Raw genomic sequence first — 18711 nt, forward strand, 5'->3', positions numbered from 1 at the left:
TTCGTGCCGGCGTACTATATGAAGCTGTCGTGAAGCGTTGCAGTTCCATACCCTCATGTATTTTATTTTAAAAATCAAAATAATTTTTTTATATTTACATTTTACTTTCATTTCTGTTGAAATTCTCGGTCGTTAAAATAGACGTACTTTATTTATCAAGATTCATAATGAGGTGGTTATCATTATATTTTGTAAAGATTATCTAGACAGAAACACAATGTACATGTGTAAATATTTCGTTTGGTCTCTGTACATGTACAGTTGAACCTCTGTATCTCGAACATCAATATCTTGAATACCATGGATATGTGTGTTGGAAGTCCCAACTACCTTTATTTTGGTATATTTACGGTATATTTTAACTCAATCCTCGGATATCTCGATTTTTCCAGCCCCATCAAGTTTAAGATAACGAGATTTGACTGTATATATATGTGATTCGGTCAGTACAGAATAAAAATATCTAATTTCGTGTAAAATTATGCAAATCTATGATTTTTCGGTCAATAAGTGAAAAAGACGAATCAAATTACAATCTTCAATAAATTGTTACAAATCATAAAAATCTTACAGAATGTGCGTATACTGTCCTTCAAATTGTGGAATTCTTGTTAAGCGTAGGGTTCGGAGAAAACAGACAATATTTATATTCTGTGTGATCGCATGACGTATATTTGTTTCCATAACTATATAGAAACGGAATATTTTCTCGCAAAATATAAAGAAGATTTCCAGCCGGCCCTGTTGTTCATTTGTATTCATGTAGATACCATTTCGTAATGAAAATAAAACCTTGATAGGGAACTGCTGTAATTCGTCTACAGGTTTAGCAGTCAGACCCTGATCCAGTCTCTTTAGGGATATTAAGATCTACATGTACAAGTTACATTATTTTCTACGTTAAAATGTCACCGGGTAGTCTGAATATTTATCATCAGATCATTAAATCAAATGTTATATATCTATTTTGGTGTACGGTGCGGAGACCCGGAAGGTGATCAAAGGAGATGAAAAACTACTTAACACCTTCCTCCACCTGTGTATTAAAAAGATATTGAGAATTTTCTGGCCTGTAAAGACTACAAATGAAAGGATGAGAGAACTACACAGCATGGAAAAGATCAATAACATCATAATAACTGGGAGATGGAAAAATGGATAGGGTATATACTAAGAATAAGAAGAAATAGTCATGAGAGACCGAGAACGGAATTAACTGGGATTCCGGTCACGGGGTGAAGCGGTCAGGAAAACCCAAGACAGAACGAAATGGAGAGGACGTATCCATTGCTCAATGATGAGGTATGTTGATGATTTATTACAATGAAAACAGAGAAAACTGTCATGAAATTCAATGATATATTCATGTAGAAAAAAAAGGCAAGGAAAGGAGAACATCTCCATTCTACCCACAATTCTCTGCGTCTCCGCGTCCAAACGAGCTCTGACGGAAGTTTCGTAACATCCCATAAAAATTTCCTAACAGGCTACAGAACGACATACACAAGGGATGGATGGATATATATTGTTTAACGTCCCTCTCGAGAATTTTTCTTTCATGTGGAGACGTCACCACTGCCGGTGAAGGGCTGCAAAATTTAGGCCTATGCTCGGCGATTACAACCTTTGAACAGGGAGGAATCTTTATCGTGCCACACCTCCTATGACATGGGGCCTCGGCTTTTTGCGGTCTCATCCGAAGAATCGCCCCATTTTACAGTTGACTATTACGACAAGCATGGGGGTATTGAGGACCTATTCCAACCCGGATCCCTCACGGGATTATATACACAGGGAAGCAAAAGAAGACCGCCCTAGCATCTGTGGTCATACCGAGTCCGGTAACACAAACTGTCGGGCGTCTGGGTGTCGCTTGAGGCCCTACAATCTCCGAAGCTTATCGAGAAAAAAATCTGCATTCAAGGAAATTTTTAGGAATTTTGTATACATATCAGTTTGTTTATGATGTTCACTTTTTAAGGTAAAAAAAAAGTAGATATGAAAAAAAAAGAGTGGAAACGCAAACATGCTATATCCTTGCATTTTAAAATACCTGATCCATACCGAAGATTTTACATCTACAGTGGACAACAGTGGCGGATCTAGACCTTACCCCCCTAAATCCGCCACTGGACAAGGGTATAAATGAAATGTGTTCCGTGTGTGAACATTTTCACAAGTAAATTGTCAGCAAACATTTCCATTGATTGATGTGTGCCGTGCGCACTTTCAATTCTCGGGATAATAATCACCTCTGCATGCAATTTTATTGCATAATTTTGAGATATTTAAAGTATAATTTATCACCAATTTTGACGACCTTTATTGACTTCAAAATTATGAGGTACTTGAAATCTAAAACAGATTATTGAGAAGAACGTAAATTTATTTTAGCTTCCAGTACAAAGCCCACATTCAATGAATTCATTGAAGCCTTAACTGAGGAGAGAAAGTCGATTTTGTCAATACCGGGCTTCATAAAAATAAGTTCCTTTTTCAATCTGATAAAATTTACTTTTATCATTAAGGTATCCCCTAATAGAGCGCTCTGAGAGGGCTTATAGAAATCTCTACAAATATTAATCTATCAACTTATGAAATATTGATGATATCCGTTTTCAATGACACTAAAAATATAAGATAGCTTCCAGAAAAAAGACCTTTGAAACGAACAAAAGAGAGTTTAAGGGATCGTTTTCATAAAATTCCACTTCAAGTGACCATCCAATTTGCGCGCATTATATAATTGTTTGCATAACAAGATCAAATATTTCTGATGAAAAGGCTGCATATCATGGTTGTAGTTGTGTTGCCAGACAAGTGGACTATGAACTTTTGATGTGAGAACTATTACCGCGGATAGTTGATCGGGATCGTATAATTCACGCTAGTCATGTCTCTTCAAAGTCCTCACATATTTCAATGGCTGTAACAGTTACCACACTAAATGCTTTAAAATAACATGGGTCTCGGTTACATCGGCTCAGGCCACTGTTTTGTGTATAATAGAACGTTTTCTACTTGCTCCAGATTTATCATAGCGAAATGCATGTACTGTGAATAAAGAAGCAGACACGCAAAATAAATTCTCCAAAAAACAAAAAAAAACAAAAAAATCAAAAACAAAAAAAATGAATAAAAAATAATAATAAAAAATGGGTAAATAAATCAAAAAAAAAGAAAGAAAAGATATATCAAACTTTATGCCTTTTAAAGTTTTAATGTTATTTAAACCATTCTTTAAAAAACTGGAAATAATTCTAGATATCAATTTCGCAATATAAAATTCAAAATTAACAGTATGGCAAACACCGACTCCTAGACACACCAGATCTGTCCTCCGTGTGTCGTTATTTTACATACAAAAATCAGACAGAACTCATGTCGATGTAGAAAAAATGCTATACAGTCAAGCAGACATCACCAAAGCAGCGACCATTGTAGCCATTAGATATTTTCAACTGCAGAGGTGTTTGTAGAACATACAGCCCCCTTCTCCCGAGTAACAGAAATTACAGTACACAACACATCACACTGAAGAACTAAATCTGAAAAGCAGACCTAACGAAAGGATTGATATTGCAATACACAAGACGTGGGAGAAAAATACGGTCTGTTTGACCTGGTAGTGACCTTGACATACTGATGTAAATCACGATAATGGCCCATCAAATATGACATCTGAGAAATAAACTGTTCTCCAGATCAAATATGACATCTGAGAAATAAACCGTTCTCCAGTTATTGTTGCACAAAAATATTATATATAGGGTGCATAGAGGATATAAGCGGTCAACAGGGAATGCTTACTTCTCCTAGGCACCTGAACCCACCTCTGGTATGCTCAGGGGTCCGTGACCTTCTGAGAAATAGGGAACATCAGCATGATGCGTGTCCGTCCCCCAAATATGAAGTCTTGAGAAATAAAGCATTCTTTAGTTTTCTGTTGCACAAGATATATTACACACGTACAGTCTGTCAGTCCTGGTAGTGACCTTGACCTTACTGACCTGATAAGAAATATGGACTGCTGATATATATATATATATATCAGTCTACCTAGTATGAACCTGCGAGGTACCCAGTTACGCTTTGCAAAAGATCAAACCTGTCGACTTGGCAGTGATCTTGAATATACCGACATGTCAAGCAATTTAGGGATCTTGTCACAAAGTCTGAGAAGTAAACCCAATTATCCGTTATACAAGATCAATTACTTACAAAACCTGTCAGGTTAGGTTGTGACCTTGACGACCTGCCTGGCAATGGGGTCATCGTTTCAGCCTATCGAGTATGAAATAGTGAATCGTTCTCCTATTATCCGTTGCACAGGATGTGGGGTACTGACCAACCTACCTACCGACATGCGCAAAGCAATATGTCCACTTTTTCAAACGTGGAAAGTTATATTTCATCACAGATTTTATTAATGAAGAAAATCAATGAAAACAATGCATCATTTAGTACCCGTATCAATATATCGTGAGACAGAAATGTAATTGACTTACTCCCTGTTATAACATTTTCATTTCAACACATTGACAACGTAACATGCATAACAATGTAGAAAATCACAAAATAAAAACGTTTGATGTACCGACAATATCTTTCCAATTTTGACTATTGATACATACAAGTAAAGGACTGAACATGACAAACACCAAGAATATCAAATTAGTATTCACTCAACACGCACATGCAGTTTATCGTCCCTGTAACCTCAGTATCGCCCACGAGGCTTGCTACGGTTTCCTTATTAATTTACTTTCAGTCTAAATTTGATGAAGCTTCCATGGCTGCCCCTAGCGGCCCGTGTCTTGTTGACTGTGGTGCTGGAGAAAAACTCGGTATCCTTCAAACGGTTTGTTACATCCAGGACACCTCCGACAACTACCGTCTGTAAAAATGGAAGAAATACTTACATTATTTTATCATGCAAAATTAATCATACTAGCGCTTTACTCATTTCAGCTATACTTAGATGCTTTTCACGCACTTATAGAAAGGAATTTGAGTAAATACACATCATTTAAATCTAATTATTCATTTTCACCTTCGCTCTACTTTTGGAAGCAGAGATGACATTTTGAGTTAAAACATTAAAAAAACAAAAACAAACCCAGGTTATCCTGAGACAGATATGGAACGGTTCCTATATAGACATTTTATGTTTCTCTTGAAGTTGACTCATGAATGTCGATGAAATAAATTGCAAAACATCAGATAATTGATTTCAAAGGGTAGTTCAGGATAGACTATGTCCAGTTGAAATTGATATTTGTCACTTGGTAAAACCTTTCATTGAACGGACGATAAAAACGTCTGAGAGAGGCCATGACATTTGCTGGCAGGTCTGGGTGTTTGCGACCTTTGCTCTCGTCCAGACAATGCCCCCGTTTGTTGCTAATTTTCTTCTTGATACACGGAAACCCTCGGCTTTTATTGATGAAGAAATGTTTTTCTGTTATAACCGGTTTTAAGTTTAGGAATTTTTGCACTTTACTCATTTCTTCGCCGGGATTAGTCACTAAATTTTCTCCGTGAACAAAATGAATCTGCTCCAAAGGAAATACAGATAACCAATTTTCTAAATGTTTAATATACAGTCCAATTCGAAGCACAATCCAGGAAACGTTTATCTGACTCGTGTCATTGTGTAAGAAAGCAGAGCTCTCGAACGACTTGATTTTTCCGTGCTTGCTACGAATTTGTGTATAATCTGAAATAGCACGCGTCACAGGGTCTCGAACAACCAATAAAAGTTTGGTAGAATTTGACATTTTCCAGATCCGAGCTGGAACCTCCTTGGTGACGAAATAACTCGGGGTTTTCTCTATGGTGAGCTGGTTTGGCAACGTTTCTGGCATAAGCGACCTGGAAGGAAAATGGAAATGATTAATATTCGGAATCGTGTTCTTCCAAATTAAAAAAAAAATTGAAATTTATATCTTTGTTTTCGCTGTATTTCAAAGTTGTAATAAGTGCATGATGTTAATGCATCAAATGTTTCCAGTTATTGAAGTACAACAGGTTTGACCAAAAACCATCCCTATATATCAAAAGAACGGATGTTGCCATTTAAACGATCACACCAAAGGTTGAACTCAATGGAAACACATGCAGGCTCCAATACTGAGGGCGTAAAAGTAATTGCTTCTTAACTCTATTTCAAACAATCCGAGAGTTTCTGTTAACATCTACTCCTCTCATCCAATCATGTAAGCCATTTGTGAAGCACGAACTTTGCTACACCAAACTATGTGTAAATGAAATGAACGTAAAACTTAAACTATTGATGAACGATATCAGTTATAAGTAGAGATCGTGTTTTAAAAAAACTTGTCTGTCGACTTCCGTAAATAAGATCGACTTTTATTCTGTTATTGATGAATTAATCCGCTACAGCTTATATATTTATCAGACGATTTTGTGAAATTGTTTTAGCTGGTAAAGCTGAGAGAGGGGGCTATGAAAAATAATATTGACTACTTTCTCCGATCATTTACAGTGTGTATACTCAATCGGCTGTGTGATATTATGCTGCTCTCTCTCTCTCTCTCTCTCTCTCTCTCTCTCTCTGTGTGTGTGTGTGTGTGTGTGTGTGTTTACACTGTGTTGTATTACTGTGAATGATCAGTCAAGAACCCGTGACGTACGAGAACCCTTGAAGAAAATATAATTTACTGTAAGAGATACTCCTCTAGGTATAAAGTATGGTAAATAGACTTTCGTGTGAGAGTAATTATCGCTAAGAAATTGTTTTGTCAATTGCTGCAATGATTATCAACAATTTTTTCTATGGCTTTCAAACTTGCTGCTTGGTTCTCCGACATTGATCTTAGTCGCTGCGCCGCTAGATTGGGAAGGCAGTGGACCATCTAACATCTACCAACTATTTCATATTCATTATGTTACAAACTATATTTCTATCTTACAGGCATCAACTATCTATACACTGAATGAATGTGTCCATTTACCTAACCTGCATTGTATTCTATGCAAAAACGTTATACCTATGAACTGTACGGTTCTTGGTAATAAACAATACAATACGAAATTGTAATCCAAGAAGCGGAGACGTGTGTAAAGTTCCACGGTCTCTTATCTGTGAAAATGTTTACATGAAATACTGACCATGCATGTACAAATGTAGAATTAAAAAATGTCTGTAGTATAAATCAGGCGTAAGACAATACATTTATATAACAATTGACTTTGGAAGGTTGGAACGCGCCATCGGCCCGATATCAGGAACAGTCTGTAGACAAGTTTTGTTTTCAAAATAGATGAAAATGAAAACTAAATGTGTTTTTATAAGTAAAGTGAATACAATTTACTGTACATAATATGTAATATTCATTTGCATGATTTCTCAATTAATTCTAAAACAGTGGGGAAAGACTATATGTTTATATGTACATGTATATATAGAGGGGTAATATATTTCAATTTCTTCTGAACATCTTAGAAAATTTACAAGTCCCTATCTTTAAGGAATCTTATATTTGTATTTAATGAGCCTGGTTGACAGGGGATGCTTACTCCTCCAGGACACCTGGTCCCACCTCTGGTATATCCAGGGGTCCGAGTTTGCCCAACTCTTTATTTGTATCCCTTATAGGAGTTATGAGATTGATTACTGTTCGTTATCTTCACCTTTTCATATTTATCAACCGTTGCATACCATTTTTTAAGTGTCCTTAAAATAGAGAGGAGAGTGCATGGTTAGAAATATCAGTTGGGTTGGCCCAGAACGGGGTTTAAGATGCGAGAACTGGGGTAGGGCACAGGGGCTAAAGCCCGTTTTGGGCCCAAACCCTGTGATACCATAAATATAGATATATATTTATGGTATCACAGGGTTTGGACCCAAAACGGGCTTAGCCCCTGTGGGGTAGGGTATAAATGAAAAGGACCGTAATATTGACAAGACTGTTGCAATTGTTTGTCTGTCGGACTCTGTTCCGCGGGACATGAAGGACACACAATAAACCTCGGACCAATACAAGAGAGCCTGTCATCACAAACTCCGGCGATTCGTCCTGATCACTATTATAGCCAGTGTATTAAGGTAATGCATTAGATAGAAAGGTAGCTTGGTCTTTGCGTTTTTTCCGACGATAATGTGAACAATGACGGGATTTCAATCAATACCACGATTTAAAGACCTGACTATTCCGTATCAGAGCGTGCAGAGGAGATCTAAAACCCGTCCACTGTATGGGTACGCATAAGTAATTATAGTAGGTACCTGCCGTGTTTCATATCGAAAGAGTTTATTTGTTTTTACTTAGTGTAATTTATTTTGCCCACAAGCCCTATACATCTAAGCACGGGTTATTGTTACGTTAGTTTCCCGTGTATTCTTCGTTCAGTTCTCTTTCGGTGCTTCGCCAGATTACCAATATTAGCCTGCTATGTAATTAAGAGAGACAGATAAATTATTTCCATCGGAGGTGAGAGGAATGTGAGAAGATGAGAAGAATTGTTGTGCAAAATACGATCTCATTTGTAAACGTGATCACACAAGAAGATGAATGTATGCAATAAACGTCCATAACCGTCTCGTTACTGGCGGGATGCGAGGCGTCTGCAGAAGCCAGACCACAAGCAGCCATATACAATTGTCACTCATCCGAGAATTTCTGTTCTTAAACGAGGGAAAGTTTTAATTATTTCAATTTTGTTATATTTCATGGAATGAGAAAGGAAAAGAGATGGGGCGTGTGAAACATTATGATTCTCGCGTATAGTAAAACTTGGGATAAAGTATATGCATATATCTGAGTGAAGTTTCCAAACAGTCCGCTAAATTATGATATTCTAGATTTCTTTGAATAAAAAGGAAGTGGTATAATGACCTCCCTCCTTAAATGCGTATATTTTGATTTATCCATGATGACTGTTTTCTGATTTCATTTGCCTCTTCTTTATTTTTTTATTACTGTTATTTTGTATTTACGTTACCATACCTGGGGTGGTTTCAATATGCTTTGTGAAAACACTTTAGCCATCAAACACTGAAAATGATTAATGTAGAATTTTGTATTTAGCTATCAATCGCTTAAAATGATCGATTTAGAATTCTGAATTTCCTCGTTTAAGAACAAGTGGTTCCTGAACGGGTGTGTCCATGTCATGGAGCAATACTGGACTGACGCAATAAAGAGTTTTAACAAATGAAGGTCATTTGTCGTCGAGTACAGTACGAAGTTCTTTTTCCTTTAGGTATTTACAAATTTAATATTAAATTTTTTATTTTTTTTAAATTGAGGCAGGCTACTGACAAACAAGTTGATGCTACGGGGGTTTAAACTATCTTTCACAAATCCTCTGTTCGTTGTAATGATACACTGTCACTAAGTGGGGTGTTGTTGGGTGTGTTTCATACTACATGTAGTTAGGCCGTTCTTGGCATACTAAGTTTGACTTCGGACTACCTTGTTTACCTGGTCAAGGTGTAGTACTCACGGCGGTCAACAGGGGATGCTTACTCCTCCTAAGCACCTGATCCAACCTCTGGTTTGCCAAGAGGTCCGAGTTAGCCTACCGTAACTCTTAATTTGTATCCTTTATAGGAATTATGAGATTGATTAGTGTTGTTATCTTTACCTTTTCAACCGTACAATTACATTACTTCGATGTACACTTCTAAACAAAGTAACATGTACTTGACCATGTTGTAAAGCTGACATAACTTCATTTATTGTACATTTATGAGTTTTATTTATACGTGTATCTACATAATGTGTAAGTGATAAGTAAGATGAAACATTTGGCTACTGACATGGGAGAGCGCTTCGGCTGGTGTACTTAACACCAATTCAATGTCAATTCTTCTCTTCCACCGACCAGATTTTTCGTTTTACATTCAAATTCGCTCATCCAAATGACATTCATTAAAAACTCCATTACTCTCAACAAAAGAGCACCAACATTTTTATAATTGGTCTTAAGCTAACCAGTAGAGAGAGAGAGAGAGAGAGAGAGAGAGAGAGAGAGAGAGAGATCATAACCTTGCAAAAATTCAAGAATGAAAAAAAAAGGGATTCAGATCCCACATTTCACTCATGGATTCAATTGTTTCCCCCGAAAAACAGAAGTAAGCTTGGACAGGATCTCGTCGTTATTTCTGTTTACTGCATTCCATAAAATTTCTCCTCTACCTTAATCTCAAACGACTGTAAAAATAGCAATTTCGCTGCTGGTCAAAGGATTTTTATTTATTTTGGGGCTTACGGTCGACGTGTTTCAGACAGAAACTCAAGATTTTAAACCATATTTATAGCCTAACGTTCCACACATATTAAAATCATCAAGAACATCGTTTGAATATTGGGAGTGCGCCCATAGCAAGTGGTTTAACGAATGCAAACAATCCGTACCTGTACCATTCCAAGCCTCTGTGATAATGTTTATCAAAGAAGTGCGGCTCCGGACCCGTAGCCAAGACGTCTGGATGGACGCGGAGAAATTCTAACAAGGCCCGTGTCCCGCCCTTTTTCACCCCTATGATTATAGCTTGTGGAAGCCGCCGGTTTCTTCCTATTTCCATATTCTTTAAATACAGACTGTCTGTTTTCCGATTGACTTTCCCTTGGTCTGTGACCAGCGTTGGGTTCCGCGTATTCTCAAATACGTAAAGTTTGTCAGAGGGTACCCCTGGTTTGCCATGTCTAACACCGCCATATAGAACTATATTCTGCAAGTTTCTGTTGTTATGTCCCAATTCAGGAAGTCTTAAATAGAAACTAGATGAGGAGTATCTTGTTGGGCTCCAAGTTTCACGATATAGCAGTTGACTTTTGACGCTTAGGAAACACAAAATAATTAATAAGAAGCCACTAGAAATCAATTTACACCACGATTTTCGACGAAATTTTCTGATGGTCTTTGATACTGAAACGCCCACCATTTCCATTCACATCCTTCTCTGTTTTAAATCAACGTTCTATATTTGTTTTCACTTCAATTAACTAATGAAATCCACGACTGAAACTTTGCAAAAATGGGTTTTATTCGACAAAGACTATTCCCCGCTATTGGTCCGGTTACATGACTATTCCCCGCTATTGGTCCGGTTACATGCAAACTTTAAATGTTCCTTCTCGTATTATAGCAGCACTGTTCATAATTAAGAAATGAAACGACATGGAACGGAGCAATTTTTAACACCTGGATGTCTGTGTATAAAGCTATCTACACGCCACCAATTTAACCCATTGTGGCGGTTATATATCTGTTTCTTCACACCTAGTCAAGTGAATATCGAAATGAGAAGGTCGCAATCCAACACCTTAATCCATTCATGCTTCGGAATTTTATTTTGATAACGTAATGCGCGCTGATAACCGGTGTTGTTTGACAGACAGACCGCGTGCATGTGGTACATGCTGTATGAATCTATTGATCCCGAGTTCTTCTGAGCGGGGGGGCTTTAACGTGCTAAATGATTGGACGAAATCCTGGTAGGCAGTAACGGGTTGTTTTTTTTCATCTGAAAATTATCCTATTAACACGTTGAGTTAATGTTCAAACTTAAGCAGGGCGTTCGCATGTTTGTTTACTTCTGAACTTTCAAAGAAATTAGAATTTAAATTTGGTGATTTTTCCCTCCAAACTCGTCCACAAAAAAATAAAAAAATAAAATGAATAAATAAAAAAAAATAAAATTTCATGTATAAACAAATACAAGTATGTAACGAGCATGATAGCATTTGATTTGACCTAACGATACGATGCAATAAAACAATTCTAAATAGCATTTGACACAAATGGTTCGTTGGAACTTGCAATCCTACGGAATGTATGATTGTTTGTCATCTGAAATTAGTGTATCCCCATTCAGTCATTTTCTGGGTTTACGTGTTTGGGACCCAGGGTGGTCGTTACAAGTGCTATGAAGATAAACGACAATGACAGTTATAACTTATAAGGTTCTCCGGGCCGCACTTTAATGCTATTAGGCGCCCATTTAATGAAATCTTCGGTAAATATTTACACAAGTCCCTGAATTGTCAACCGATTTTGTGTGGACGTTTTAATTGTCTTACACAACATAAACATCTCTTGTACGGTTAGCCGGTGGGGGATGATGTGTGAGAGAGACGAATCTGAACAACAGGCCAGTTTTGTGATGAATAGGAGATATCCTTAACAAGTTTTTGAAGCATTTAGGAAGAAAAATAACTTTGATGTTTTGCGTATCGTTCGTCCAGACAGTAATTCACATGGTTGTCAAAACTATTATATAACTTCATACCAGATACAGTGGCCAATTAGTATTGATTTAAACTGCACTGAATTTGGAACGCATGTGTTCGCGGGAAATTTCTTGTACATTTAGAATGGGGGGGGGGGGGGGGGGTTAAACACGTTTCTAATGTACAGAACTACAATATTGACAAAGATAAATCAATTGAAAAAAAAAATGAATACAATATTATTCATAAAAATTTTAAAACGACAGAATTAATTCATTTTTAAATTTAAATGTATTTTCCCTTTAAAATGAGCGACCAGTCACATTACGTTTTATTGCCTGATTGCCTGTGTATGATTGAGGAATTGGTGGGAATGTTCTGTTCTCAATATGCACAGCAGCGGTGTTCATATTCCAGGTGTCAAGGACCTATCAATTTATGACGACATACACATAAAAAGAGTTTTAAAAGATCTTTGATATTGATCCTCGAGCAATTTCTTTCAAATCTTTCACAAAGGTATGAAATCATTGCTCCAAGATAGTTTTGTAAAGTCTTAATATCGGCCATTAGAAAATTAAATGTTTAAGAAAAAATAGCCTTTTTTGGTCCGATTCTACCATTACACATGTATTGATCGTGTGAAAAGACAGTTTCTTGACTGCTGTTCATTTATAGTTGATTGAGAGTTTATCTTTCTCAATAAAAAAAATAATTGAAGAATCTACCACATGTATAAGGTACTCATTAAGTGCTACAAATGTACCATGTATCCACATTCCATACAAACATGTAGCATTTTCATCACAGGTGAAACTTATTTTAGTCTGGAATTTTAAAAATCCCAGATCCGTATTAGATATTGCATGATCACCGTACAATATTACAATGTACCTGATTCATATTTATATACATGTCTTACATTTACACAAGGAACGTGTGTGATGTCTCCTGTTCATCATCACAGTACTATCTCCTTTCACATACTCTTATCATTTCTGATTTCTTTATTACTGAGGGGGGAAAAGTTAAATGTTTTGATACATGTCTTGTTTAGTGAATTGAAATGTGACAAAAGCTATATATTTGTATCACTGAGCTGAATCATTTCAAATCATCTCTTTTAGATTTAATCTTTGCAAAAAAAAAAAAAAAAAAAAATATTTCATCAATAGTAAATCAAATTCAGAACATTAATAAAGGAGAACCTCCAATACTGATTGTGTAAGCATATTGGGGGAAAAAATTATATATAGAAAAAAAAAACTACCAAGAGAGCGAGATATTCCGGCAGGAATGAAACATATCAATTTCATGATCTGTGATATCATTGCATTTCCACAAAAGAGATTTGAAATGCAGACAGTAGCCAGCGAGGGAGAAAAATAGGAGATATTTTTATGATTTACTTCCCAAAAACTCACGCGAGAATAAGATCTGCAGATCGTCTGTTGTGAAAACGTAAATTGAGTTCGACTTCCCGTCATTTATTGCATAAGAACTGACACTATCAAAATTGATTTCATGACCTTGTAACACGTCACTTCCATTTCAATACGGCAAAATATTAGTTCTACAAAGATGTGCAAGGTGAAGTGTACTTGGTATCAAATAGTCAATGGTCAATCTACAACGTCACGTTCAAGTTGATTTGGAGGAAATATTCAGTATATGTCTTGTTCAGTTAAAGATTATGGCAATCTGAAGAGGACACAGCAACAAGCAACAGCATTTAACTTCAGAGACAGTAAAGTGTCCTGTTTAACAAACAGAAAAACATATTTCGTACTTTAATATTACACAGCTAATTGCAGTAAAATGATGTCGGCTGGAAGTACATACTCTACAGACCCGGGGTGTGGATGTTGTGCGGGTGGGATGTGGATGTTGTGCGGGTGGGGTGTGGATGTTGTGCGGGTGGGATGTGGATGTTGTGCGGGTGGGATGTGGATGTTGTGCGGGTGGGGTGTGGATGTTGTGCGGGTGGGATGTGGATGTTGTGCGGGTGTGGTGTGGATGTTGTGCGGGTGGGATGTGGATGTTGTGCGGGTGTGGTGTGGATGTTGTGCGGGTGGGATGTGGATGTTGTGCGGGTGGGGTGTGGATGTTGTGTGGGTGTGGTGTGGATGTTGTGCGGGTGGGATGTGGATGTTGTGCGGGTGTGGTGTGGATGTTGTGCGGGTGGGGTGGGGATGTTGTGGATTGGGGATGTTGTGAGATGAGGATGTTGTGGATTGGGGATGTTGTGAGATGAGGATGTTGTGGATTGGGGATGTTGTGAGGTGAGGATGTTGTGGGGTAGAGATGTTGTGGGAGTGGGGTGGGGATGTTGTTGTGGGGTATGTTGGGAGGTGGGGATGTTATTGGGTGGGGTGTTGTGAGGTGGGGTTGGGGTGTTGTGGGGAATATTGGGAGGTGGGGTAGGAATGTTGTTGTGGGTGTGGGGTGGGGATATTGTGTGGGTGGTGATGTGGGTTGGGGATGGGATGGGTGGGGTGTTGATGTTTGAGGGTTGGGATGTTGATGTTGTTGGGTGGGAATGTTGTGTGGGGTCGGTTGGAGTACGACGACTGTGTTCAAACCCCCTTTGAAAAATTGCTAAGCACTCTCAAAGTAATAAAAAGAAAAAAACCCATTATTTTATCTATTTCTTCATCGCAGAAATTTGCAAACCATTTGGAGATTCCTAGATATCCTCAGCCCCCCCCCCCCCCGCGCCTCTGAAAAATACTGGCCACGGTCCTATTTTAATTACATGTAATTACTTAAAAAATAAATTACTCTAAAATAACAAGAAGCCCCGATTGTCGCGGTATGTTAGTACATCTGTCAAGATTCAAAGCATATTCGTTGTGGAAAGTTCGTCGCGTGAAATTGAGCCACTGAGAAACCTATTTTAGCACTAATTAAACATTCGTTACATAGATATAACATGGGTAATTATACATCTCGGAGTTAATCCTTATACAAAATGATCTGAAAACAAAGCAATGAACTCCTAAAGCACATTATACTCTTATTAAAATTCCCCTTTAACCTAGACCAAAAGGTTTATATAACCCTAAAGATTATCTAGTCGATCTACATGAAGAGGATTATTCTAATACTGACGAATAAGAAGTTAACCTGTTGAAAAAACATCTCAAGAGTACTTCACAGAACATTGATGCATATCGATTCAGTAATTGACAAATATTGACCGGACAATGTCACAAAATGGCACAGCGCAGAACAATGAGATCTCTGAACGAGAATAGAAAAGTGAAAGCAAATCGACCAACTTGAGAGAAGGACCCTTCTGATCGCAATGCTCTTAAAGACTTAACCTGTTATCTGGAGTTGTGTAAATTTAAAGAATTGTACAAATACCAAATATTTATAAAACATTAAAGCCGTGTAAGTGAATCTGTGGCGTAAGATTTGTATTTAAGGAGGAATAACACACCAGAGAAATCTGATATGGATGGAAAGCGGATGATATGTATAATATTTTGAAATTGAAAAGTTTGAAATTTACCCCATCTAGTGAAAAAAAAAGAAGTTTTAGTAGAAAGTAATTTGAAAGGTAAAAAAAAAATAGAACTTAATGTAAGGAGGACGATGTAATATACCTCCTTAATTCAGTATTTGTAATTTGAAATGGAATAGTGTATAAGGTTTATATAGTATATCATCTAGAAAAAAAATTGCACATTATTTGAGCAGTTTGTGAATGCTACTGTGTGTCTCGCTCCAATCCAGCTGATAAAATCAACAAAGTGTTCAAATGAACGATTTCATTGAAATGTGAAATACAAACACATTTAAGCAATTTGAAATTTCGAAAATTCATAAATGTTAGAATTCATATCTTGACCACAAGAAAACAAGGAGATGCTCAGTTTAAGTTACCTCACGTGGTGGAACTCGCAACAAGCTTCAAAATTACTACCGTGCACATGCCTGCTTGTTTCAACAAAGATGTACATCGTGATTTTTTCCCTCTCAGCAATTAGCTTTGATGGTATAACACAACGCAACCAATCCATAAATGGACTTGCTGTTTAGTAGGAAAAGAAATGTATAAATCTGAATTTAAAACAACTAGAGGTTTGCTGATGCCTGGTTCCTAAAGAGAATTAGTTTTAATTTTCAGTATTCATATATCAAATGCAATAAAATGTCAAATGCACATTGAGTATGAAAATCTCAGAAAGGCTAGCTTGCGCTCTGTGTTAACGTATAAAATTTCATTAAACTTTGTACAAAACAGGACAAGCATATTTCTCCCTCGAAATTTGGATGTAAATCAAACTTGAAAATGATCAGACTTTCTTTAGACAATCATCCTGACTTACAGAGAAACTTCTAGAAATGTTCAGAATTTCTTTGATCACTTGTTCAATAAAGCAGCTTAGAGGTCGCAAATTGAATATACAGGAGGAAACAGGATTTGTGAAGTTAAACAAAATTTCAATTATGAACAAAAACGAGTATCAAGAAGATTTATCTACACTTGAAAAATACTTGCGATCGCTCATTTTATAGTCGATGTGAATTGGGTATCCTGAATTTATGTTGTTTCGATTTCAATACTAATCTAACTAGCATTTTTCTTTTAGTAATGTGCATTTCAGAAATATCTCAACTCGATCATTAAATGGCGTATTTCACTATGATTGGGAATTGTGTAAATAATTTAATTATTTCCTTCTATTTTTATTGTCACAGTAGATTCAGGTCATCAATTGTCAGTCATGTACATTTTTTCGGAATTTCAAAAGTATTTTCCTGCGCTTGAAATTTGGTTTAGTTTATGAACGCTTTTCACGTTAAGCAACCAATATCTATCTATTTAGCATATTCAGATTTCTTTTCTTTTTCCATATACTGTTTCTGATATAAATATTTTTGGATAGGGAGTGGATTTGGTTCTTGTCCCTTTTTTGTTCTTTCGTACAAAATGAGAATGGAATATTTTGTACGAAAGAACAAAAAAGGGACATGAGCTAAATCCACTTTATACATGTGACATGTTTGCATGATCAGCAGAAAATAATATGATAAATGAAGTAAAGGATCAATGATTGCAGTTTAAACTTTGCAGTGACGATTTATCATGTCCTAATGCTAATATTAACGGATGATGAACATCGTCATTAAGACTAAGATAATTTATCGATGTTTTAAGTTTTAATCAACCCACGTTTTGTAACAACTGCAGTGAAATAACTAGTCATTACTTTGCAGTCGATAAATCTAATTTTTACAAGTTTTGGATTCAGGTGCATTTATAAAAAAAAAAAAAAAAAGGTAGCTGTTTTTACAAATGGACTTAAACAGCGTTGATTGTCATCTACCGTACGAGTTACTGTGTAAATTTATTGATAGATGGATTGTCTCAAAACGCGAACAATAATGAAAGTGGAATAAAGGATAGAAATGGATTATTTCAGCGTCGGTTATCTGTCAAAAATGTCAATATGCCTAGCCCAGCAAGTCTCGGACCAACTGGGTGTTTAGATATGTGTACCACTGTATGGCTCTGGTCAATAGTTGTAGTCCGTGGTCACACGGTGCCTAGCCTCCCACAGTGTCCCATCTTCCATTGTCTCCATTCACAGAACGTGTCAGGACAATGCCGAGATTTTAAGGTACTTAAGAATGGGTTTATTAGGTGGCCATTTATCAAAATAATAAAATATATTAATTATACACACCTGACAGGTCCGGTTCACGTAGATATCGAGTACCTGGCCTCCGCTATCATTTTATTGATTGAGTATGAATTATCAAAATGTAATGAAAACAGAATTCCTTTTGTATGAGTTACTCTTATATCTACACTACAATTCTGTCTAATGATGATGGCGATGATGATAATGACGATAACGATGATGATGATGTAAAGGAGAAGGGAGAGACCATAATCTGTGGTGAAAGATCAGAACTGTACCGAGGACCCTGCATACGAGTGGAATTACACGACTAAATGTAAACCAATCAAATTCAATAATTGGAGAAAACCACGACCTTCACTTTCTTAAGAGCATTTACTGAATAAATCTTGGTATATATACAAAAGTGTTGAATGCGTTTGACAAAATTGAATTTACTGGTTACAATCCAAAAGGAACATATCAATAAAATTATATATCATTTGTTAATCAAGCAAATATTTTTGTGTAAGTTGGTGAGCGAAGTCTGAAGCGTCGGCAGTTCTCAATTTACCTCATTCCTGCAATCGCGGGTATTCGAAATGAATTTGTTAATTAAAGATACTGACATCGGTAATTTTCCAATCAAAATGAACTTAGTCAATTGTAGTTCCATATATTGAGAAGAATTTTTTTCCCTGCGCGCTTTTTCTCATTTCCTCTTCTTTTCTCTTTTTGTACCCCTGATTAGGAAATTTTTGTTTAATTTGTAGAAATAACCAAATGTATACAAAAGAATTATTTGCTGTTGGTAGCTGAGGCTACTTCCTGAGGTGCATTCTGGTTGTTTACACACATGTGAAAAACGCGTG

At 36.7% G+C, this 18711-nt stretch overlaps 2 protein-coding genes across 3 annotated transcripts; both read right to left on the reverse strand.

Annotated features, from left to right (window-relative positions):
* Positions 1–3200: 3200 nt before the first annotated feature.
* LOC125672020 (heparan sulfate glucosamine 3-O-sulfotransferase 6-like) lies at positions 3201–11959 on the reverse strand. 2 transcript variants are annotated; one of them, XR_008802418.1, is made up of 3 exons: positions 10386–11958; positions 5120–5874; positions 3201–4897 (listed from the first exon to the last, which is right to left on the reverse strand). XR_008802418.1 is itself a non-coding variant. In XM_056162666.1 (2 exons), exons 1-2 carry the CDS (start codon positions 10919–10921, stop codon positions 5256–5258), a joined length of 1155 nt encoding a protein of 384 aa, XP_056018641.1. In that variant the 5' UTR covers positions 10922–11959; the 3' UTR covers positions 3201–5255. The 2 variants fall into 2 exon arrangements, 1 of the variants encoding a protein (XP_056018641.1); XM_056162666.1 differs by having other exon boundaries at positions 3201–5874; positions 10386–11959.
* Positions 11960–14046: 2087 nt separating this feature from the next.
* Positions 14047–17952, reverse strand: LOC130053795 (uncharacterized). The gene is made up of 2 exons (XM_056161374.1): positions 17936–17952; positions 14047–14788 (listed from the first exon to the last, which is right to left on the reverse strand). The coding sequence occupies exons 1-2, from the start codon at positions 17950–17952 to the stop codon at positions 14047–14049; spliced, it is 759 nt and encodes a 252-aa protein (XP_056017349.1).
* Between the last annotated feature and the right edge of the window lie 759 nt (positions 17953–18711).

The sequence above is a fragment of the Ostrea edulis genome, chromosome 4 (assembly GCF_947568905.1).
Source record: "Ostrea edulis chromosome 4, xbOstEdul1.1, whole genome shotgun sequence".
Lineage (NCBI taxonomy): Eukaryota > Metazoa > Mollusca > Bivalvia > Ostreida > Ostreidae > Ostrea > Ostrea edulis.

Coding starts and splice junctions, on each gene's coding strand:
- LOC125672020 (XM_056162666.1), bottom strand. CDS start 10,921: ATGGAAATGGTGGGCGTTTCAGTATCAAAGACCATCAGAAAATTTCGT. Junction 5,875..10,385: donor AGAGGCTTGGAATGGTACAG/GTACGGATTGTT, acceptor TTTTCCTTCCAG/GTCGCTTATGCCAGAAACGT.